The 24,677-nt window shown below is 45.9% G+C and overlaps 1 protein-coding gene across 1 annotated transcript in view; it reads right to left on the bottom strand.

Annotated features, from left to right (window-relative positions):
* LOC135913916 (SEC14-like protein 4) overlaps positions 1-24,677 on the bottom strand; it is a 52,620-nt gene that overhangs the window by 14,951 nt on the left and 12,992 nt on the right. The window contains exons 2-6 of the mRNA XM_065446604.1: positions 11,931-12,000; positions 10,550-10,593; positions 9,979-10,041; positions 8,045-8,138; positions 1,575-1,669 (exon numbers count right to left, since the gene is read on the bottom strand). Coding sequence (XP_065302676.1) covers positions 1,575-1,669; positions 8,045-8,138; positions 9,979-10,041; positions 10,550-10,593; positions 11,931-12,000 — 366 coding nt within the window. The remainder of the gene's footprint in view (positions 1-1,574; positions 1,670-8,044; positions 8,139-9,978; positions 10,042-10,549; positions 10,594-11,930; positions 12,001-24,677) is intronic.

The raw sequence follows: 24,677 nt of genomic DNA, 5'->3' as shown, positions 1-24,677 counted from the left end.
GAAGTCGCAAGTTTGTGTCAAGAGAGTGCAAGCGTGAGTCGGTGAAACCCGGTGAATTCTATCGTAGAAGCATGCGTGTAAACACAGGCATAGAGGCTACGCGGCGCGCATATCACGTCCCTTTCCCTCACCCCCAGTGTAGGGTAGCAAACAGGGCGCTCGTCTGGTTGACCTCCCTGCCTTTCCTTTCCTTGCTCTTTCTCTCTCGACCCGTGGCGAGATAAACGATGTCGATGATGATGATATGATAATGATGATGATGATGATGATGATGAGGCAGTGCAAAGTTTACATGTATCGACGCTGCACTGCGCGCATGTAACACCGCGTGACGATTGACACGTTTGGATGGTGAGGATGCTGACGGTGGTGAAGATTTATTGGCATCCCCTTTGAAACTGGGCGGTGACAGCCACCTAGCCGGCCCGATCTAATCAGGTATGCAGTACATGTTTTTCATTCTGACCTTAGCACACATCTTAATTTTCTTTTTCTTCGTTCAGATAATACATCGTTTTGTTGGCCAACACCCCAATGTGGGTAGGAGCCACATACATGATGGGAAACCACAAACAACCTTGTACCGCTGCCTATGCATGCGTGCGACCGGTGTGCCACCTGGAGTAATAATACGCAAACGCGATGAAAAGTGCGCACGTATTGACACTACGCGGCGCGCATCTCACATCGCGTGAAAATCGGTACGATGCGATTATTATTATTATTATTATTATTATTATTATTATTATTATTATTATTATTATTATTATTATTATTGGAACCACCCTCGAAAGTGGGCGGTGACAAACAGTGCACCTATCCTGCTTGATTTAATTAGTTATGTCATGCATGTATTTCATGCATGTGTGGCACTGGCCTGTGACCTTTTGTTCCTCAAGCCAATCCATCCATGTTTTGGCCAGTCCCCCATATAGTGGACCCGTCTGGCGATAGCTGCGACGGACACCGGACACCGACGGTAACGGCGGCGGCGGGGAACATCGCCAACCCAAGCAGTCTGTAACAGTTTACGCTGTAAAACTTGTTGCATTTGCCCATGAGGTGTACGTGTAACAACGCATGAGCCAGTTCTCACTAAATTTAGCCGCCTTGAATTGTGTGAGGTATATCCTATTAAGCGCACGCCTGTCTTACATGTTCTGATGTCCTCATAGCGTGTTTTGCTTGCTTGCTTTTGTATTCACTATCTTTATGGTAATAAACAAAATCGATAAATGGTGAATGAATGGATTCAGCGAAGAAAAAGGAAACTGTGAGAGTTCTTGATTTTTAGCGCATTCGGTCACAATTCGCAACTGAAAGGTACAGTGCAGGTACCGTCAAGCTCACTCATACATCATGCCAATTACTATCTACTAATCGTTTGTCAGCTACTGGGAATAGGCCGGCGACAAGCGCAGCCAACATTTTGATCATTGTCCGAATGAAGCAACAAATTAATCGTATTCTACTTTTATTTTTCGCTTGTGACAGAAACTTCTTAGCCGATAGTCTTAAGTGCTTGCTTGGTTCATGACTAAAAGCGAGCGCATCTCGTTATATTGTATGCTCACCTTGCGGGTCTGGCTCTCTCTTTCTCGTTGCAACAGCTCGAGCATGTAGACCACGTGCGTGACCATCTCTTCCTTGGACAGACACTGTAGCATGCCTGCGTGGGCCCCAACCCCCGACTAAGACAAGCGTATTATCAGGACGCTAACTGTAGCCACAACGCTGCAGCTACAGCTGTACAACTGTATCTACAACTGTAGCCAGAATTAAAGGAAAATGTTGAGGTTGAGGTGGGGTGCGGCTGCTCATCTATCCGTGATTCCTCACGGAAAAAGAAAAGAAAAAGCAATAATTTGCGCAATGTTGCCGTAGTAGGCTGTTTGTGAGAATATAACCAAGTAGTAAAACTTCTACGAGAAAAAAAAAATAAATAGAAGCATTCGTGTAAGCCAGCGTTGCACCATGCCGTTTGCTACCATACATTGCGAGTGTGGAAAATGAGACAAAGATTAGGCGAGTCTGTTAAGACTGTAATAATGATCACCGACCAACCAAGGGTACGACTGACGACGAAGCCAACTAACTAACTAACTAACTAACTAACTAACTAACTAACTAACTAACTAACTAACTAACTAACTAACTAACTAACTAACTAACTAACTAACTAACTAACTAACTAACTAACTAACTAACTAACTAACTAACTAACTAACTAACTAACTGGCAGTTGGAACTTATGCATAAGCGAAGCGAGGGGTAGATGGTATGTGATGAATTAACCATCGCTATGATTGTCGCTGTGACTGTTCACGCTGAAGTTGATTATTTATTCACTGTCAATACATATAGAAGAGTGGGTACATTTAACGCGAAGAAAGATTGTTGCTTCAATTTTCATTTGCAGTGTCTTATCATTGACGCTATGATTGAGCTTCTAGCGTCTCGTGAGTGTCAGTGCATTGCATTCAGATTGCGTCGTGGTTGTCGCTATGATTTTATTTTTGAGCGCTGTATTATTGTCGCTATGATTCTCTTTCCAAGTGTCCTGCAATTGTCGCGACAATTTGCTTTTCTAGTGTACGTTCGTCAAGATCAAACTGCATTCTAATAAGCTATACAAGACGGTTTGCTGTGACTTTATCGCGTAGCCACCATGCTCTCAGGATTAAAAAAAAAAATTCATGGCGTGCGTCACAGAACACAACAACGCGGTCGCAGTATGACTGGCACTGCTCGCATGAGTCGACTGTGGGTAGATAAAACGAGGGGCGCAAGTAGTTTTGTTTATGAGAACCGGAAATGTCTGCATGCAGGGGTTAGTGACCCTGCGTATTATTTGAGCACTGAAAATTGTTGAAGTGTGTCACGGCTATGAGACGGATGAACACGTGGGCGCTAGTAACACGTTCGCAGAGAAGAATTATTTAAAACAACAAGCCAGGGCCAACGCACCGTAGCAAAGAAAGGCAGGAGACCTCGTCGCAGCTGTGCTCTCAGCAGCAGCCAAAGAGGGCGTTTGAGTGCGTCTATCCAGTGAAGTTTGTAGTTTCATGGATGACTGCGTAGTCCATGCGAGCTACCACACACTTCAGCTCAATTCGAGTTTAGTGTCACGTGTTTGGGATTCGCGGGAAATAACCTTTTTTCGCAAGTCTTATGTGCCGTAAACTTTGACGCCGAGTGTATGCGTCGAACGCCACTCTACCGTGAAGCGAACGCGCGTAATCTTCCGTAGGTCCAGCTGTGCTGCACGAAAGCGCTGCTATGCCATAATTGGGGTCTTACGCACTCCAACCGTAGATCGCAACCTCGAACACGGTACAAGCTATATGTACACGGGAGGGCGATGTCAGAAATGGGTCGCGCTTGAGGCATGATCGAAGCGTACGGTCGCACTCTATGACAACGAGGACAGGTGATATTGTACAGCAAGAAGTATTTATGGGGAAGCTACACTGTTGTAGCTTTTATTCTCGGGTATTTTCCCCTATTTTGTTGTATGGGAAAAGTAGAGGCACTTTTCAGTTTACAAAAAAGACACGGGCGACCGCCACTACCGACGTTGCATTCACGGTATTGCCGTCATCTCTCGAACCTGGCTACATATGGAAGCGTGGCGGAGGCTTCGGGTAAAAGAAATCAAGAAGCTCGGAAGTTGGGAAAACGAAAACCGACATGTTTACTGACACTTGAACGAAACTGATTTACATCGTTGAATAGAAAAAAAAAATCAAGTGTTTGGCAACGAGCGTCTGCACGAGCTTGTTTTCATGGCCCAGAGCACCTTTTCTTTTCGTACTGTGAATATAACACCCCTGTTCAAACCCTCCCTCCTGGCGGTAGCCAATAACACGCAGGTCACAACCCACCAAGAAGACAACTAATCAAGAAGCACGAACAACACTGTCGCAGACAGAATATACAACTAGCGACCCCCTAAGTTCCAGCGGGCTCAAAGGCGGAGAGACGGTCTGGCCTTACAGTGGTAGGGGCCTTTACTCACAACTGGTCTTCTCCGCTGCTTCCCAGTATAAGCAGAGTCCTTCCATGTTAAAAAAAAAAATGGAAGGACTCTGGTATAGGGCAGGCGACTTTCGTGGCGCCTTCGATTCGTGGCGGCTTTCTTCTGGGAAACGTCTATCAGCACTTCGCGTCGTTTCTGCCTGTCCCGGAGTGGCAACTCTTTCTTCCCTTTGTGGGGCTTCTTCTCTGACGAGGAGAGCTCGTTACGGGAAAATTAGCAGCACCCAGCAACGCTTGGGAACTGGCCCCCAACTATCCTCTCTGTGTAGTTCTCGCATGACACTCTTCACACGTGACAAACAGCATGTTGTCTACTGCAGTCATTACAGCTCCGTCCCCCCCCCCCCAAAAAAAAAATAACCACGGAGGGTAGCGGTCACCGCTGCTGCACGGAGAGACGACTTCATTTTGTGCAGATGAATGCCAGAAACTCGCCGTCGATTGCCACGTTGTCGGATACGTCGTCGACCAAATTCATCGAGCTGCCTCTGAAACTGAGACACGTGTGCAAGGAAGCACTCAGACCACTTCGAACTACCAGGTCAAAAGAGCGATGACGATCAAGCTTTCTTTAGTAGCTGTTTGCAAAATGCACACAGTAAGAACTCTCTGGACTCGCTTATGCCGATAAACCAGACGTGCTACGTTACGCGTATACAAACAAAGAAACAAGAAAAAAACGAAAGCTCCAGTAGCAATCATGAGTAATAGCGAAGAGCAACCCCGGGCCGCTTTGAAAGAGCGGCTAAGTGCACTCGCGTTTCCATTCAATTTGCTCTTCTTGCCGTTTATATGAAAGCGATGTTGGTGTAGAATGAGGCTCCACCTTATCAAACGACTGTTCTATGATGTCGCAGTTTGCCGCCAGGCCAGGGGACTATGTCCCGTCTCCACGGCGAATTTGGAGCTCCCGAGAGAGAGAGCATTGCAATTTCTCAATGGCCCACACAGTACAAGCACATTTTTCCCGACGCGCAGTACGCTGTCTCACGAGAGCTCAGCCGTCGGCTCGGATAGAACATGGGATGCTCGTTGCCGTCGTCATCCCTCCGGCAGAGAACAGCACCCAGTCTTCGATCACTCGCATCACAATGGCCCGTGAATTCTGGGTTAAAATCGGCAGCTCGCAATACCGGAAGGCAAATCAATACAGCCTTCAGGCTTAAGGAGGCAGCTTCCTTCTTTTCATCCCAGACTACGCTTGTAGGTTCTGTCCCGCGTGCAGCATCAGTCAGGGGGCTTGCCAAAGTTGAATAATCCTGGATGTAGTGATTGCAATGCCCAGTGAGTCCCAAAAATACTGGAATCTGCATCTTAGTTTTCGGTCGAGGATAGCTTGCTATCGATGATATTTTAACCTCACTAGGTTTCCTAAAGCATTGACCTATGTGATGACCTAGGTAGTCCGTGGTCGCCTTTGCAAGAGAGCACCTCTCAGCCTTTACGGTGAGCCCAGCTTGACGCAAAAGGCTAAAATGCACCAAATTGTTTGCACATGAATCAGAAAAGATTGCGATGCCATCTAAGTAGGGTACGGCAAAAGCTTCACAACCTTTCAGAACCCTATTCATGAGGCGTGAAAAGCAAAAGGGAACATTTTTGGAGTACAAAGCTCATCATTGTCAGCTCATAGTTGCCTGTTGGTATGACGAATGAGGCGTATATTCTGTCTCGCTGAGTGAGCAATACTTGCCAGTACCCTCGAGTAAGGTCGCATAGGCTGCTCAACTCGTCTGTTTCACTCTCTCCTCAATATTTGGAATTGGATACACTTGAACCTTTGTGAGAGCATTAAATTTCCGATGGTCTGCTACTGGCCTTGGGTCTTTGCCCGGAGCTTCCAACAAGATCAAAGGTGAAGCGTATTCGCTCTCGGAGGGCTTAATTACTCCTAATTCGAGCATGCGCTTCACTTTCCTGTCGAGGATTCCTATCTGCCTAGGAAAGAATCCATAACACTCTGATTGCACTGGCTCCTTGGACGTCAGCTGAGTATCGTGCTCAGTCAAATCAGTTTTACCCAGTCTGTCGACGAAGCATTGATCAACCTCTGCTATTATTTCACCGAGATCAAACAATTGAGATGCCTTTAGTTCCTCTCTCGGCTCAGTCCTCTTCAGGAGTTCTTGAGAGCTACTTCCCCCTCCACTTAGACAAACCAGATTGTCCTTCACCTCTTCAGGATGGTTCAGAGCAATATTCACCCCTGCCTCTTTGCACGTAAGGTTTCATTAGGTTTCAATTATAAATGCGCACCTCTTTACGTTTCCCTGGGGTTTTCACCATGTAGTCGGTGTCAGAGAGCACTGCAACCACTTCAGCTGGCTTTCCAACTACACTTCGAGCCTGTTTTGCCTTGAGGCTCTTATTAACGTTACCTTGTTACCGATACGGAACGTCGTCGGGCGGGCGTTCCTATCATAATAGACATTGGATCGAGGCTGAGCTGACTTCATGTTAGCCTCCACAAGTTCTTTAGCGTTATGCAGACGCTCCAGCAGATTCAAAACAAACTCCATCACGCTTAGGTCTTCTCTGCGCCTTTCCCACGTTTCCCGCACCATTCACAAAGTTTAGCGCACTGACCTTCCGTAAACTAAAGTCGGCGGCACTGAAACCAGTGGATTCATGCGATGCTTTGTGGGGCTTCTTCTATGACGAGGGAAACTTGTTACGGGAAAATTAACAGCGTTCAGCATCGCGTGGGAACTCTCCTCCGACTATTTTCCCAGCGTAGTTATCGCATTCTACTCTTGCGTGTAGCAAACAGCATGTTGTCTACTGCCGTCATAACAACGATCATGCCCGTTCATGTTCATCTCTAGAACGTGGCTTGGCCTAAAACATGATTATGGCTGCACAGATAAAGCTTTCTTTCAAGCAAAATCTTTTGAAAAAGTTTTCGTTCCATCGTGCTCCTTCTGATAACAAATTTTACTTACCTGAAGTGCCGACCAAGGGAAAAAGAGCAAATAGACAACAAGCTGTCGCACAGCGACAAGCTTGCCGTCCGTGCTACAAATTTAAGGACCCTCTGGTAAATTTTACGGTTCGTATAGTTGTATATTAAGACATAAGTTCGGACACACACAAAGAAAGCTCTTTACGTGCTAGTTCAGAAGAGAATAAACCATTATAACATACGAAGCAGTGCCAGCCTGGTGCGCCTTGATGTTGTCCTGGCTCTCTGCGAACGATGCCAATCCGAAGGCGCCACCTCACAACATATCCCCATGCGAGGCCCTGCCCATACATACCTCGGCGTCAGTTTTACTTCTAGCTAATATCGGGATAAATTGTATGGGGCCCATATTAGCGTAGCGATATTTACTTTATTTGTTTGCGAGACAGTGCTCTGTCTGCAAGGCCAAACAAAACGAAGGTGACTGGCCATCTGACTATAGGTCTGGTCAACGCAGACAGACTATAGTATAGGGTGTGACATGCGAGAAGAAAAATAGAACGCGCGAATGATGATATGAGGGCTTTCTTCAAATAAAAAAAGTAACGAACAATCTATTGGTAGTACATTACAGAAAAAAATACAGAATATAAATAGGTTACGTATAAAGCAAAAAGGAATGATAAGAAGTATGTAAGAAAATACACCCGGTGAACGATGCTCAGTGAGAACAGAGCGTTTCTGCTGATCAGAGCGTGTTATAGCTTATGCCATGCCAAGAAAATATGCGGAATGAATATTTTGATGCCATATGTTATGAATCGTGTTCACCTGCATAGGGCGCATATTAATGTCGTGGCTTACCTCACTGCGATGTTCACTTCGTTGACTTGTAGGCGCGTAAACAGTAACATATGTACATTAAAAATATTTCGGCAAGATATTTCCTGTTCATAGATAGTTTGTGTCGCTCACCTCTGTCCTTTTCACCAGCACGCTGTTAGCTTTAACCACGAGCCAGTACTTATTTGCCCTGTTTTCTATCATGATAAAGCGCTGCAGGTGAATTTTTTCTTTGGCAGAAATCGTATCGATTCGTCTTACCTTTGAAGTCACCGCTGCCTATTGGAATGAAGTACATTGGGCTGCCATCCCGGTCATGGTTGAAAATTCCGCCAGGAAAGTACTGCTTAATGATCTGCGAGGAAGTGTACAACATGCGTCGCATTACTATACGTAGCTCGCAACGCCACCAGAAGCAATTTATAGATAATTTTGACATAAAGTGTAATGATATAAAATATGTACCAAGAGAAATAAAATTACTTCTTTAGACGCATAAGATTAAGAAAAAACAGTCGTTTCTGTTTCGCACAGTGACGATGCAAAAATAGAAAGAGAGAGAGAAATAGAGGGGAGGAAAGGCACGGATGTTAACCAGAAGCACGTCCGATTTGCGACACTGCGCTGGGGGAAGGAGGTATAGGGATGAAAAGAGAGAAAGCGGCGAGTGAATAGAGAGAGAGAGAGAGAGAGAGAGAGAGAGAGAGAGAGCAGTTTCGCGCAAATTTGAAGGTGCGCACAGAGTGTACAAGCGGTGCCCAAGACTTGTAGACTTTACTGCACTAACGCTTTCGTGGCTTTATGTGCCATAGATGCGTACGGCCATGGTCCAAGGATCTTCATTTCCGAAAATGGTACGATGCGAAAAAAGTTATCTATGTGCATGCCGGCCATGTCCATGTGCAAGTTCATGCTCTATACAAGAACACAACAAAATGACGTGAAACAGTGGCATTGTTTTAGGCGTAAATATGGCGGAACGTAAATGAGGCTTTAATGGCGAAACGCATGTACGAACACGGCGACGCATCATTCCGCTCTTTGGCCGTGACGTAAAAGGCTTGCCATAGAGAGATCAGGGGCAAAGGGTTTGATAACAAGGCGAAGGCAAGCATAAGAAATAATGATATAGACCTCTTTATCAAATTCACTACTATGTGGACTTGTACCATGACGTTTTTCATGTCCTTTAAAGAAAAGCGTTTATTGCAGTGAAGACTTTCTGATTCTGTCGGACATGTGCTCAAACTGTTAGAGTTTGTTGCGCGTTTATTGATTTGCTCATGTATCAACTTTTTGTAGCTTATTTATCGTTTATGTCGGTGTGTGACATTTTTTCTCCTCCAAAAAGTGTAAGGAAGTAGCCGCTAGCCTCTTGCTTCCAAATTCTTCATATATCACCCACAGTTAAGACCGCCTACAGGCCTTAGGTAGTGGTATAGCGTAACCTTATCTCTTTGTGTCACCGACCTGCACCATACAGTACTATCCACGAAAAAGCCCATAGGAGTCCCGTTTGTGCAAAGGCAAGAAGGGGGGGACGACGACAAAACTTCACAAAAGCCAGCGAGAGATAAGACGTTACTGGCCAGTCTTGTTCAGAAGACCTGTACCGGTACTGCCCTTAGAGATCTGCTTGCATGTTGGCGTTCGCACAAGGAATGAAGACACGTACTGACTAACGCGACGACGCAGCTATTGCCGGTCAAGAGTGGTTGCCCAGCGCGCTACACAGCAGCCTCCCCAACAATTAAGTACCTGCTGTGAAATTGCCATAGAAGCTCAGCTTTCTGAACAAAGTTCCAGGACAAGTGAGCAGCTTTGAACAGTGATTCCGCCAATCAGCCGAGGCCTACAGTGTCTTGCGAGTTCTGTATGTCTTTGCAGCAGTTTCCTGCATCACCCTCATGGTGTTTTCGTGCAGGAGAGCATTCTGTGGTAACAGGCCTTGCCGACATCTGCCGCTTCCTCAACGCCTTTCATCATCGTAGTCGTCGTCGTTGTCGTCGTCATCATCATCATCATCATCATTGTCATTACACCGTCATCACTTCGTGGCCAGCTTTCCGAGCGCATCGCTCTACGGCGATTGCCTTGGACTCTCTAAACGCTCAACCCGGCTGTGGAAGTGCCGATGACACTGCCGCTGCAAGCTACATGTATATGAAAGGAAGAATCGGGAAACCGTCACTTACTGGATGCCACTTGTAGCGCTCGACCAGGCTGTCGATCTTGTTCTCCTCTCTCCACCGCAGGTTCTGCCGAAAGACAATGAAACTATTTGGACAGTGCGGCTTGCTTTCACGTGCGCGTAGTTTTCAGCTTTTAGACGTCAGGTGTAAGTGCACATAATTAACTTTCCTTTTTGCATGCGTGCGTGCGTTCTGATAAGGAAAACATGCGCATTAAGATTGTTTCAAATATCCTGGCGTTGAAGCTCTTCCGTTATACGCCATAAAATATGGTTTCCTGTAATGATGGCTAATGTGAAAAAATTTTTCGCTCGCTTACACTCCTCCTCATCAGTCACCCTTGACGACCAGCCGACCCTAGAGTTAACGTAGGTGAAGCACCGCTCGGACTGCATAAAAAGCGCGAAAAATTAAGAGAGAAAGAGCTGCAATAGAATCTTTACAGCATACTGGGAAAGCTATGCTGAGAGCACAACTTCTGCAATAAATTCGAAAACGCACGGCGTCGGATGACCAGGAAATTGCAGAAAGCGGCACGACTGCATGCGCATCCGGTTCTGTAGTTGTCACTCACTTTGCGCAGAAGGTCATCGGCCTTGGCCACGTCGAGGTCCCGGGCTAGAAAAGATGCAGACACATGACAAGGTTTACACGTATTCAGATGCAGGCTATATATAGCTGTTTAAATTGGCTTAAACTTGTTGCGTTATCAGTTTACTCGCAGTTTATTCTTATTTCTTTTTCCGAGAGCAAGTGCTAAGCCTAAACGTCTTGTTCTGGAAGTACGCCATACATCGAGGTCCAAATGGGAGGCTTCTGCATGCAATAAAGAAAAACCTAGGACTGCTGCCAATGTGCGAACGACCGGAAGGCTGCCGAGTGACTGCCTTCGAAGTCTCAGAAATGTTGTTCCAATATTGGACTTCAACTTACGCTGTATCTGTGAGCCGGCTTTTCTGTCGGGCTATTGATTGCGTACTTTGTGTGGCTTTCGGTGGCGACTGAGTGGCTTTGGCCTTTCGCTGATAAGCACGAAGCCACGGGATGAAATCCAGGCCGCGGCGGCCGCATCTCGATAGGGGGCGAAGTGCATAGACGCCCGCGTACCGTGGATTGGGTGCACGTTAAAGAAACCCAGTTGGTCAAAATTAAACTGGAGTCCTCCACAATGGCGTGCTTTGTAATCAGGTTGTTGTTTTGGCACGTAAAACCCTAGAATCGAATTTATTTTTTTATTGATTGCGTGTTTTCTGCCATGTGCACGTGAAGACGCTGACCGTGCTTGACGAAAAGCATGTATACTTGATATATCTCAGCACGACATAAACTGGTTCGGGCTCTGTTCTTCAGAACGTACATGCACGTTTAACAATGTCGTATTTCGCAGTGTGTCGTATTGCAGACGTAGTTGCCGGAGGCCTGATCGATGTCTCGCAGATGTAAGAAGCATTAGCCGGCGACCGCTTCAGGGTGCCAGCATCTCCCCTCGTATATGTTTAATGAAGTGAGCCAGCCAGAAACGGCCTCTATTTCTTGATGCATTGATCACTTGTAACACAAAACGAACGCAGACTTCATACATCCCCTTAAGATATATATAGCTGGCCTGATAATTTCGGCTAAAATCAGCGAAAGAGGAAAGACGTCGACAAAAACGTGAATGTGGGCGCCGTAGGAGCGCATACTTGAGGTTGGGTCTCATACCATATCTCCTCTTGTTCTTCCCTGTCCGTCCTTTTACGCTGCTGTTCAGCCAGAAAACACTTTTGTTCGTACTTCTGTCTGAAATGCCCACACGTTAATCAATTCGTAGCCTTGAGAGTTGCATATAAAGAATTCTTCGGTGTTTTTAAACTAGTGGGCGGCCAGTAAGACGGGTTTCCATAGACGCCGTGTCTTAACCTCGCTTTCTACTCGTTAAGCAATCAGGCTTACCGATCTCTTGAGAAACTCACCTCGTAGCCATCGCAGCAGGTACGCGTCTGTGAACTGCTCTTGCCAAACGTCCTTCAAGGCCGCCTTCAGCTGCAGAACCAGAAAGCAAGTGCAAGGGCTCCTTTACGAAACAGTTACACACAGTTTCGTTGCTGCCGCTGCTGCCGCTGCTGCCACCGCTCATTCGCTGCCAGAAAGGGGGGAGTTTGGACGTAAAAGCTGGCTACTTAAGAAAAAAAAGAAGAACCGTAGGTATCAAGAAAATAAGCTTTAGGCGAAACATTCACCTTTGGTCTTACACACTGAAACGCATGCTAACGCATCCGCGGTGGTTCTGCGGCGTTCTGCTGATAAGGGCGAGGTTGTCAACTTGACTTCGGCAGCATGGCCGCGCATTTTGAAAGCGGCCGACTGCTGAAACGTCCGTGTGGTCAGTTTAAGGTGCCCGTAAAAGAATACCGGCATTCTTATTTTATACTATTAATCAAACGAAAAAAGGCAGCGGTCACCAGAAAACGGCAACACCGGTGCTTATATTTATCTAAAAAAAAAACGCCAGCTAGCCAAAATTAGTTCGCAGGCCTCCGCTTCAGCGTCTCCTATAGCCCACATGCTCTATAGGGTCATTGAATTCGATCAATAATTTATTTCGCAGTTCACGGGTATTTGTGTATGTATCCAAATGGCGCAAGTACGCAGAAGAGCCCTCCTTAGCCAAACGCTGGACTGACTTCAATCCTTTAATGCAAACATGTGTTTGAATTTTTGGAGTTAAAAGAATTAGTCAGATATAGTGAAGTTCATTTCTTATATAGGCCCAGTGGCATTAAAAAAAAGGCTAAATCAGAAAAAAAATAACTTGGATACATCAGCAGATATCATACTCAAGGGACACATCACTGATAATTCTTTTAAATAAGGCAGCATCAGTTTGTTAACGATCAACCTAATTGACGCAGTTAACTCCAACGGTATCTCCAACCTAGTTGTTGCAGTTAAGCCCGACGTCTGGCCCGTCCATCACGTCTTCATCTTTTGCGCTGTGAACGCTGTCAGCAGATATAGTGCTTTTCTATTACTTTGTGTGACAATCAGGCCATCCTCTCCGCTTTCCTGTAACTAAATATTACAGCGAAGCTGTATATGGTTAGGGTTCTATGCATTTTTCCCCTGCGAACAAAAACTATCATCATCATTGGCTCACACCCCCGTAATTTTATGCTCCGGTAAGCAAGCAAAATATGCAATGACTCATAAGGCAGAGGCTACAAGCACTCAGCAAAGTGAAGGTAACAGTGCTTAAATACTTTCTAGTCCCGCATACAACATACAGAGCAGCATGTCGAAAACTGTCATCATCAATGGCTCATACCTCCGTGAGCAATGGCTCGTACCCCTGTAAGCAAGCAAAAAATGCAGTGACTTTAGTCCCGTAAGGTTCATGGACACTCACTTTGCGTGAATTAGGTGCGATGACACCACCGTTTTTGTCATTGTCGGTGATTTCAATGTGGATGTGTTGGTGCCGAAAAGGAGCGGTTTACGCGTTCCATGTTGCAGACATATCTCTTGATATGCCGCACAGATCCGGCCCAACCGACCGCGCAGCGCCGTACGTGTATCGATTTGATGTTGTCAAAGAATGTGATTGCAGTGACGAGTGAAATAATGACCACCGATCAAGGCACTGAGTGTGCGTACCTTTCGTCACGATGACCACACATCAAGAGAATATAATATATGAGTTCGTACACTTGTACAAAATTATGTGTCATCTCCGTGTCGTGTGCTAAACAGCCGTTCGCTGGTCAACCACCTTCATAGACTGGAATGGCTCATGATCTCTCTCTCTCTCTCTCTCTCTCTTTCTCTCTTGCGCCAAGTAGATCTTCCATACCGCGCTGCTTTGGTCATTCAAAGCAAACTTTCATACGCGGCGACCCCCTTTTTTAAATATTTAACACTTCTGAGCTATCTATCGATCGTCTGGCGCGAATTGCGTCGCGAGGCCAAGTGGCGGTTCCTGCCTTGATAGTTAATTGGCCGCCGCATCTCAGGGGTGGGTAACGGCAACGTCCTTTCTCCTTCGGTGTCCCTGGTTTACCGGCGCAGACGTCAGCGACTTCGAAATGCGACCTCGAAAGGCAGCTAAACTATAGCCGACATTTGCGTTACCGCGTATATGTGGAGATTAGTTCAACGCGGCCTTTATTTCATTCGTTTTTTAATTCTTTGCCCCCCTGACTCAACGCTGTCTCGCGCCAAGTGTTGTGACCCGAGCATAGTATCATGGGGAGATACAATTGTGCATCGTTATCCGTGAACCTCGGGAATGCGCCGCCGGGGAGACCGGGGCATTCGACTTTCTTTTAACCGCGTACAACGTAAGTTTCTTTACTAAGCCTCGTCGACAGGGTGACGGCGCGGTGGTTCAAGGGTGAGAAAGAAGTCTCAGATTTCCTATACCATAAAAAAGAATTCGATCACAGCAGAAATCTGAGATGTCGTTTTAACTGCGAGAAAAGAGCCGCCATTGTTGCTTTTTAGACAACGAAATGTACGGGTATGAATGCTACCGAAAAACTGTTCATCCCAACGAAACAATGAATAATAGTAAGCGCACGTTAAAGGTAAGGAAAAATTCGAGGAGAGAGCAAACCAAATAAAAGTAAAGCGATTACACGGAGGCTAAAAGCTAAATTATGGCGTTTAACGTCTCAAGACTGCACACTGTGCTATGAGGGACGTCGTATGTAGCAGAAGGGAGCAGATTAATTTAGACCACCTGCAGACCTTTGACGAGCGTAACTAAAAGAAGGGGCACACGACCGTTCTTTACATTGCGCCCCCCACTGAATATGGGGTCGTGGTTGCTGGAAACCGAGCGCGCGAACTCGTGCTCATCAGCACAGCGCCATAGCCATTGAGCCACCGTGGCCTGTCATCCTCCTTCACCGGCCTGAGCAATGGCGTATTCCTAAATGCACAAGGCCATAAGAGTGTTCTTGCGAGTTTTGCATTTATAATGCAATGTGTCTCGTTGAAAAATGACCAGTTTGCAAAGTCAAAAAGCAGTTTGAAGCCATAAGAACGAAATTAAGGCAAGTTTGTGCGCTCACTAACATTCCCATGCCGGCTGAAAAGCTGGCTCCAGCTTCTATAGACTTCCCATGCCAGAGTTCCCTTAAGAACTATATATATATATATATATATATATATATATATATATATATATATATATATATATATATATATATATATATATATATATATATATATATATATATATATATATATATATATATATACATATATATATATATATATATATATATATATATATATATATATATATATATATATATATATATATATATATATATATATAGCCCCCTTTTCCCTCTCAGCCTCTCCGTCCTCGGTCAAGTACGTGCCTTCCACCACCCGTCCCATAAAAAACAAGGAAAAAACAAAAACCCAGTCTGGCTACGTCACTACAGAAGCACAGGCACAAACTTCCTTTTACGGCAAACGTAAGGCACATTATGTTGCAGCGCTTACGTCATCCGTCTTTCACGTGCAAATACGAAAACAACAGACCGCGCTGCGAGCGACCGACTTGACGGAACCGCGATGTAAACAACGGGCCAGCTTCAAGGAAAAACGTTTCCGTGCAAGTCAACACTCGCTTATCTTCTTATCGCTCTCTGGAAAACAGGAGCTGGCTCTGCTGCCTGTGTCATTACAAGCCGCGGCTAAACTGAAGGACGTTTGGCGACTTCAAGTGCAGTATGCTTGATGGGGCCGGTTTGGTGTACATTTTCCCTAATTGCCGTTTATTTAACGTGATAGGTGTAATATAGGCCCGAGAGATGCATTCGCGACGACGTCGTACGCCGTTTTCATAATACTAGCGTCGTCGAGTTGTCACGGCTATAATAAAATGGGCAGGGAGAGACACAGAGACGGAGAAGAATTTATTGAGGAAACACAGAGAGGTTGGCCTGAGGTAATGTCCTCTCCCCTGCTATTCTGTTCAGAGGTGAAAGAAAGAGGAGAAAAAAATTGACGAGCCATTAAACAATTAAACGCGTCGACTCTGTGGTTCCAACAACCTGCGATTCGGCCAAATTACTGGAAAATATTGATAAAGGTCTTGAATGTCTGTTTAAGTCGACTTTGCCCAATCATGCTACGCCGCCTACTCATGGTGAAGACTTAGAAGAAGTTATGGTTTCGGAGCTGAAAAATGTACTAAGCCAACTGCCTAATTCAGCGTCAGGCCCTCATAGCGTCTCTACGACAATAATAAAAACATTATTTGCGATATCACCACACGCAACAACATGGTAAACCATTCTATTAACCATTCGTGGACTCCCTCAGAATGGAGACTTGCAAAAGTAATCCGATTATTAAAGAAAGCAAAGTACTGGCAACGTATTAGATAACATTAGGCCCATATCTCTTACATCTAACCTAGTAAAACTCGTCGAAAGAATCTTACACGACCGCTGACAGAGAACATGATTTTGAGCCCATGCTAAATTGGCTTCAGACGTCGCTGCTCCATTTGGTGTGCCGATGTCGACCCATAAAGTCGTATTCAACTAGCTCGATGTCAGAAAAACTATGCAGACCTAGTCACTTTGGATATCACTTAGGCGTATGATAGTGCTGAGCACGTAAGCCTAATAAACGTGTTTCCGAATGGTGGTCTGCCAAAGTATGTTGTCGCGTTGGTTTTTGAATTCGTAAATGGCAGGGAATTTTACTGCTCTCGACGCGGATTGTCTTCATTAACGTATCAACAGTCAAGAGGTCTACCACAGGGATCAGTCCTACCGCCATTGCTGTTTAATGTTTTACTGAGTACTGTACCTTTTCAACAGGATATGCATGTGTACTTTTGCGCCGACGACATAGCATCTTTCGCTGCATCGGCAGACTTACAGGCTTTGTGCCAAACTCTACAATCCTACATATGAACCGCCTGGAAATGTGGTTTGATGGCATTAACCTCACTCTTAATATGAAAAAAAAAACATAGCACCGTCCTAGTTTTCCTTCAAAGCGCTCCTGTGCAAATTTCGGTTCTTTATCGACAAGAAAGTATTCCGCAAGTGAATTCACTTACATAGTTGGGTATAATGTACGCCGGAAAGCTTAATTGGAGTCCGCATATAAAGCATATTACCTCAAAAGGAGCACGCGCAGTAGGAAGGCTGCGCAGACTTAGCAGCAATCGATCAGGGTTGCGTCGGCATACTCTCATTACTATCTATTGCATGTACGTATGTTCACCCGATAATAGAGTTCAGCTGCGTTTTCTTTTCTGGCGGACCTGCATGCAGAATTCGGCCTCTGGTTCTAATAAAAAGAGAGGCATTACGTTTTTGTCGTGGGCTTCCTAAATTTGTCGCTAACGAAATCTTATATCAAGAAGCACGCCGGCCTGCCTTCTCATGCGATTTCATATCCTAACAGTATAAACTTTTCTACATATATATATGCGTCACCACGGAGGAGATCACAATATGTTTTCATTGATAAGTCGGTCTCATTTGTTAACTATCAGTGGTATCGCTCACGTTGCCCTCAGATACATAAACTATTGGACCCATTAAATATTCACCTATCCTAGATGGTCTTACTAAATGCCTCGGTTCCAATCGCTAAAATTGAATTTGGTTATATATTTCCCAATAATGATAAACATCTTTTCTATGAATATCTGAATAGCATTTTGGAAGACCATTTTGTGCACCTGGATACAAGGACCGTGACAGCAATCGATCGATGCTTCCGCCTCTGAAGAAAAAGCAGGCGAAGGCATTGTATTACGCTTTACGCAAATTATCATAATCTCTGTCATCAGCCGTAGTCTTAACTGATTGCCTGTCTCTCTGCTATTCACTAACCACTCCTCCAAAATTGTCAGACTCATTAGAAACTATATTCTCTTCTCCCAAGACACTTACGTCTCGTTCGTTTAGTGTGAGTGTCAGTCCACAAAGGCCTAACCTTTGCTCAGCAGCCTAACACCATATCCACTGAGCAACCACGGCGGGTGTTTAGTGAGTTAGTGAGCATTACGTCGTCAGAAGTGAAATTCTATGCTGGAATGCTGAGCGGCATTGGAGCCAGCTGTGCGAGAAGATGTCGATGCTCGAGCCATTGCTGCTGATGATAGTTTAGGTCCCAGGTGTGACAAGGGCAGTTCAAAGGCGTGCTACAGGTCACGGGAATACGCATGTGCCGTTGAGCTGGGACCCTTACTGCACTATCATTAGGGTCGGCCCAAATGATGATAGTTTTTGCCCATAAACGCCACGAAACCCTGGATCTTAGACCTACAGCTTCAATGTAAAAGAAAAGAGAAAGGTAAAAAAAAGAGAGAGAACGTGTATACTAGTATAACCGCACCCTCCTGCTCTTAACTCCACATAAAGGCCATGGTAGCTTGGAAAAACAACGCAGTTGAGTAAGTCTCAGACACATTCCCTTTTTTTAAAAAAAATAATGACGCTTTAACTGACGGTAACAGGAGGGAGTATTTTCTCTTTCGCGGTATTTGCTGAAATGAGAAAATTACAAACCCACAAAAGTTCGTGTACCGGGCACTGAGTGCATGATTAAAAATGATACGTGGTCAAAATTAATCCGCAGTCTCCCACTACGGCGTGCCTCATAATTGGATCGTGGTGTTGGCACCTATAACACAAAAAATACAATTTTATTTGTCACGTACCACGCAACAGGTACGTGACAAATAAAGAAGCTCCATGTTTCCAAACACACAGGCATAACGCAAACCGAGAAGAGTACACGTTGACACTGGTATTCTTCGCCCTTCACAGCTCCCAACAATAACCTAGCTGTGTGCTATGTTCATAGCAAAGCTCACTAGTCACTGTCATTATTTTAATACTTGCATTCTTTACGCACATTACGGATACTGTTTTTAGATCTACATTTCTGTCATTGACTCCACAATCGACTACTTCATAACATCGCTTGTACATTACATGTTGTAGTAACTTCGCATACGTAGTAATAAAATTTGATTCTGATTCTGATTTCTAGGCGCTCCTTGGACATTGCTAGCCCTGCGTCCCGTTTTCTTTAAACCGGCAGACCGATAACCGCAGCGCGTCCGGACCTTCATGACGTCACATTCTTCAGCTCATGCATACGTAGCGGCAGGAACAGACGCAATCACGTGAGATAGCACAGCAAACTAGTTGTACTCTCATTATCTCACCACCCTCCACTTCCTCTGCATTTCTTGTTTCTTTCATTTTTCCCTGTATGTAGTAGTGGGGGCAGGATACTTCAAGACGGAGAACGTTATGCCTTCAGTCGGGAGTCAGCCACATGCACTTCGTGTAATTCAAAGCAGGACAAAGCACGAATTTCTCATCAGAAGTCGATAACAGTTCAATCGAAAGTCGCCTTGATCGCGCACGTCCTTCAAGAGCACAGTTGTCTGGATTAAATCATGCAATTTTGAAGAAACGATCGATTACAGTACTCGTGCGTCAGTGGCTTCGCGGTGTGCGTTCGACGAGCTCACAGGTACATACCTTGTCACACACACCCTTATTTCAGGTTTTCATGAGTAAAGTGGCTGCTCAGTAGGTGTAACCAAAGGAGTAAATACGAAAAGCTCTCTTTTAGCACTCTTAAGGCTGTTAAACCATCTACTGGCGTATGTAGAAGCACCGCGAATACATTTGCGAAGCACGTGGTGAAAAAGGAAAAACGTAATTAGACGCACAGCACAGCAACACGAGCTCTGCGTGTCCACTCCCTCTCGTGCTCTAAGTCTAATTACGCGTTCCCAACAAGCCTGGCTTTGCACTCTTCCAGATGAGAGGAGCATTGCCCTACGAGACAGCGGTGGCGCTGCATGCTACAGTGCAACACGCAATAACCTCTTCATGCATGCACCGTAAGGAGACGTCTGAGTACCAGAACTGCCAATAAAGGTAATGTCTTTGAAAATCCCTTCCGCTGAACCCAAAACATATCGAATTGTACTAACACTTTCAAGTTTACTGTTATGCGCAACATGTGCTATAGAGGAAAGAGTTGTACGATAGATACAATCACAAATCATCATCATCATCATCATCATCATCATCATCATCATCATCATCATCATCATCATCCTGGTTACGCCCACTGCAGGGCAAAGGCCTCTCCCATACTTCTCCAACAACCCCGGTAATGTACTAATTGTGGCCATCAACATGACCATGACCAATCAACATGTGGCCAATCAGCGGGTTCTCTCATTGGTTTTGACAGTAATGATTTATGTAAGCCAAGTTTCTCAAGCGACTCAGCATTTTCGAACCATATACTTTGGAGGTGATAAAGCCGACTGTGTTTTTGTAGCTAAAATAATTTTAAGAGCTAAGATGTGTTCCTAATGGCAACATAAATCGCTGGAAAAATTCTAATTCAATATCAGTCCTGCCGCTGTATGTTCTTAATGCTAACAATGCAGGGAACACGCTAAAAATATATTTTTAATAAAAAGATACATAACTATCGCCTGGAAGGTTTAAAACAGCGCTGCGCTGAAGTGAAGCAAGTTCCGCGAAGCTGGAGGAGAGGAATTATATATGTAAGAGAAGGAGGCTAAAACAAAAGTTGTGATTCTACTAAACATACTTGTTTTTCAATTGTTGTCGAATTCCTCATCAAGCCCTTGTATTTCCTTGTTTGCCACCTAAATTTAGTTATTTGTGGCTAGACGTTTCATTTATCGATGCGTGGCCAATCTGCTTTTTGAGTATGCGCCATGGTTGAAAAAATTAACAGTCGCTTAAGTATCCATACGGGATCTGAATGCAAGAGCATGGTGACTTCTCCAAGTTATCACCTTAAATTAAAACCTCTCCCTTAATCCACATTATTCCATCTTAATTGCAACTTAATCTGCGTTAGTCCACGCTGATGATGATATTTTTCACCCACTCGTTGCGTACAACGCCGCTTTTTTGCCTCATGAGACATATAATGCTTTCGTAATAAAGAATCAATATCCACAACATGGTTCGTGAGCCAATACCGGTACTACCTGCAAATGATGCTACTCCGGAAAGTGGAAATTTCGCTGTGCATCACGGGATACCGTGATGACGCGAGTGGATATCGCGGTCACGTTTAACGCGATAGCATTTAGGGCCCCATGTCGCGGAAAATCCGGTGTCGGCGTCGGCGTCCCCGTGAGCGTAAATTCCCCTATATATTTAGGTATGTGTATATGCCACGTCTTGCTATGTGATACGCGGTATATTGGGGTTATATTACCACGCCATCTTATCACTAAGGTCGCTCATACCTTGTCTTACATTCTTGACAAAGTTATTCCTGGGAATTTTGAAAACGACAGCCCACAAACATATGTCACGAAACAAAATACCCACAGCACATGCCTTTTATGTTAAATATTCACACCATGAAAATTAAAAATGCGAAACAATAAAATAAACCTGGAAATGATGTAAGTTTTTTGATGCGGCTGTGCGCAGCCTCCACGTTGGGTCCGCGCTAGAGGCCGTATGTTTCTAACAGGAAGCTCGCTTTCGTGCATAGAATACGCCGCCAGCGTTTCCCGGTAAACATTACGTTTGCATAAGCTGCAGTTGTCGGGAAACGTAAGAAGCAGTCTGGGATATTTAAATGCTATTACGTTCCACTCTAAAAGGCGAAGCTTAAGCGTCCTCCAATTTCTTTCTCGGAATTTTATGGAACTCGAATCGTTTCTCCACCTGATGCTAACGCCATCGAACGCGCAGGATTGCGGTCTGTCTACGCGGTCGGAGGTTACCCGGAAAACAAGGCGCGCACCGCATACGGAATGAGGAGGACTGTCACTTTCGCGACCTTGATGAAAAGAATGGCAGACCCTGGCAGACTGAACAAGGTCGATAGTGGCCCCGCGCCGGACAGCGTTATTCTTACATGCACCTTCGACAAGCGGTTTCCGCTTCCATTAGAAGAAAAGGACTTTGATGTTAGGCTGCTACTTTCTCGTCGTCTGCCCATTTTTTTTCTTTTGCTGTTTCTTTAACCTCGCCATGCGCTTTGAATTAGCAGGCCGTCGATAGCAAAATTTTGTATTTAAGAAAGAGGACTACATGACACTTCTGCGATATATGGTTCTGCTGCATCATGTTATGTATATATATATATATATATATATATATATATATATATATATATATATATATATATATATATATATATATATATATATATATATATATATATATATATATATATATATTGAAGCGAAATAGGTTTGCACGTGTTGACACCGGACCCTTAAGGCGAGAACGACGAAGTTCGTGGTTGCGCGCGGGCTCTCCGAGGACCAGCCATCGCTAAAGGCAGACGTTTTGTCCCAGTCTGTCGGTGCTAAACTGTTTTAGTTGCCATAGCTGGGTGACATTTCTGGTGGAAGTGCTGGGTACGGTCGATGTTAAGATCTCCGGAGCATACCCCAGACCTAAGCCCGGCGAGTAGTTCAACCGAGCTTACCCCTGTGCACGTACGTGCCAGCCGACGCCTCCAGGGACTCCAGCCACAGCACGGTCTGCTACCTGAACGAACTAAAATGACGACCCAACCACCTCCCGCCACTCCTGCAGCATCGCACGTTGTCGTCAATCACATCCGGACGCCGAATCTGTTCCACGGAAGTGCTTCCGAGGACGCCGATGACTGGCTTGACCATTTTGACCGGGTTGCCAACCTCAACGACTGGAACCACGAGCGTAAGCTACGTTACGTGTACTTCGCTCTTGAAGATTCCGCGAAAATATGGTTTGAGAACCACGAGGCGACACTGACGTCATGGGAAGAATTTCGTAGGCAGTTCCTCAATGCCTTCGCCAGGGCGGACAGGAAGGAGAGAGCGGAGTTAGCGTTGGAGGCAAGAATTCAAGGCCCCAATGAGCGAGTGACTGCGTACGTAGAAGACATGAATCGGCTGTTCAGACGTGCGGACCCTTTGATGACTGAAACAAAGAAGGTGCGCCATCTCATGCGCGGCGTCAAAGAGGAAATCTTTGCTGGCCTAATTCGAAATCCGCCGACGACACTTGCAGAGTTCCATGACGAAGCCACTACTATGGAAAAGGCCCTTCAACAGCGGGCCAGGCAAAACAACCGCGACGCCGTGATTTCAAGGGAGCTCTCTGCCGTTACCCTCGGTAACGACGTTGGCGCCTTGCGAGAACTCATCAGGGCTGTCGTCAAGGAGGAACTGCAGAAGATGCAGACGACCACGGCCCCTGTGGGACAACTTTCCATTGCGGAAATGGTGCGCGCCGAGGTCCGACAGGCCGTCCATGTTCCTGGACAGTACGAGGCACCACAGCAGGTACCGCACGCCGAAATGAGTTACGCTGAAGCAGTACGCCGTCCGCCACCCTCAAGTGCATGCAGCATGGTACACCCCACTCAACAAATGGACGTAAGCTTCAGGCCGCCTCGCAACCCACCACACATCGCCGAAGCAAGGACTAGGAAGAGCGACGTCTGGCGCACCCCAGACTACAAACCTCTTTGTTTTCATTGTGGCGAAGCCGGGCACATCTACAGAATGTGTCCTTATCGTCATGTGGGGCTTCGTGGATTCTCGCCGAATGCACCTCGTCCACGACCTGGTGAGCGGCCGCCGGATATAGAGAGTTTCGTCGCAAATCGTCGCAATGTTGATCAGCGATGGCCGGAGCCCCGTTCGTCGTCTCCTGCTCGTTACAGGTCTCCATCACCAAGCCAATCCTTTACTCGCGGCACTCTGAGACGCCGCTCGCCTAGCCCGGCGGGTCGGGAAAACTGAGTTCAGCGACCTCCGGAGGTGAGGCCGCTGACGACGACCGTACGCAATATCCTCCACTACGACGACAACGACGAAAACAGAACGACGCAGACGTACAGACGAAGTCGAACACCTTACGAGAGGTAGTAACGTCGAACATTCCCGTCACCATAGACGACGAAGAAATAACGGCGTTAATCGACACTGGAGCGGACACCTCAGTTATGAGCATGGACCTTGCCTGCAAGCTGAAGAAAGTTTCTACCGAGTGGACAGGGTCGCAGATTCGAACTGCAGGAGGACATCTGCTAACCCCGGTAGGAAGATGCACAGCCCGAGTGAGCATTCGTGGGTTTACGTACCTCGGAGATTTCGTTATCCTCCCAAGCTGCTCGAGGGACCTAATTCTGGGAATGGACTTTCTGCAGGCTAATGGAGCTGTGATCAACTTACAAAAGTCGCGGGTAACGTTTTCGACGGCGCAGGCCTTAGCAGGGAGCAGCACTGACGACACGTATGTCAACGCCTTGAGGATTGTTGACGAGAACATCACGGTGCCGCCAAGGAGCAGCGTATTGACCCTCGTCACCTGCGACGCATTCGACGGCTATGAGGGTATTGCCGAGGCAAATATCCAGCTGCTGCTTGAAAAACACATCTGCATCGCCCGCGGCCTTGTTCGAATACAGCATAAGTGCTCGCAAGTGTTGTTGACAAACTTCAGCCATGAGTATCAGCACGTTCCTCAAGGTACAGCTGTGGCATTCCTGAACGAAATTGCTGACTTCTCCGATATCGGCACGTTACAAGTGACTTCACTGGACGCAACAGCTCACGCCAGCCTGAATACCCGCGTCCACATTAATGCTGACTTAGCAGATGTCCAGAAGCATCAGCTGCTGGGCCTACTGACAGAATTCTCCGG

This window comes from Dermacentor albipictus, chromosome 5, assembly GCF_038994185.2.
Source record: "Dermacentor albipictus isolate Rhodes 1998 colony chromosome 5, USDA_Dalb.pri_finalv2, whole genome shotgun sequence".
Classification (NCBI taxonomy): domain Eukaryota; kingdom Metazoa; phylum Arthropoda; class Arachnida; order Ixodida; family Ixodidae; genus Dermacentor; species Dermacentor albipictus.
Note: the sequence above shows the minus strand (reverse complement) of the source record. Positions and strands in the feature narration are given on the sequence as shown.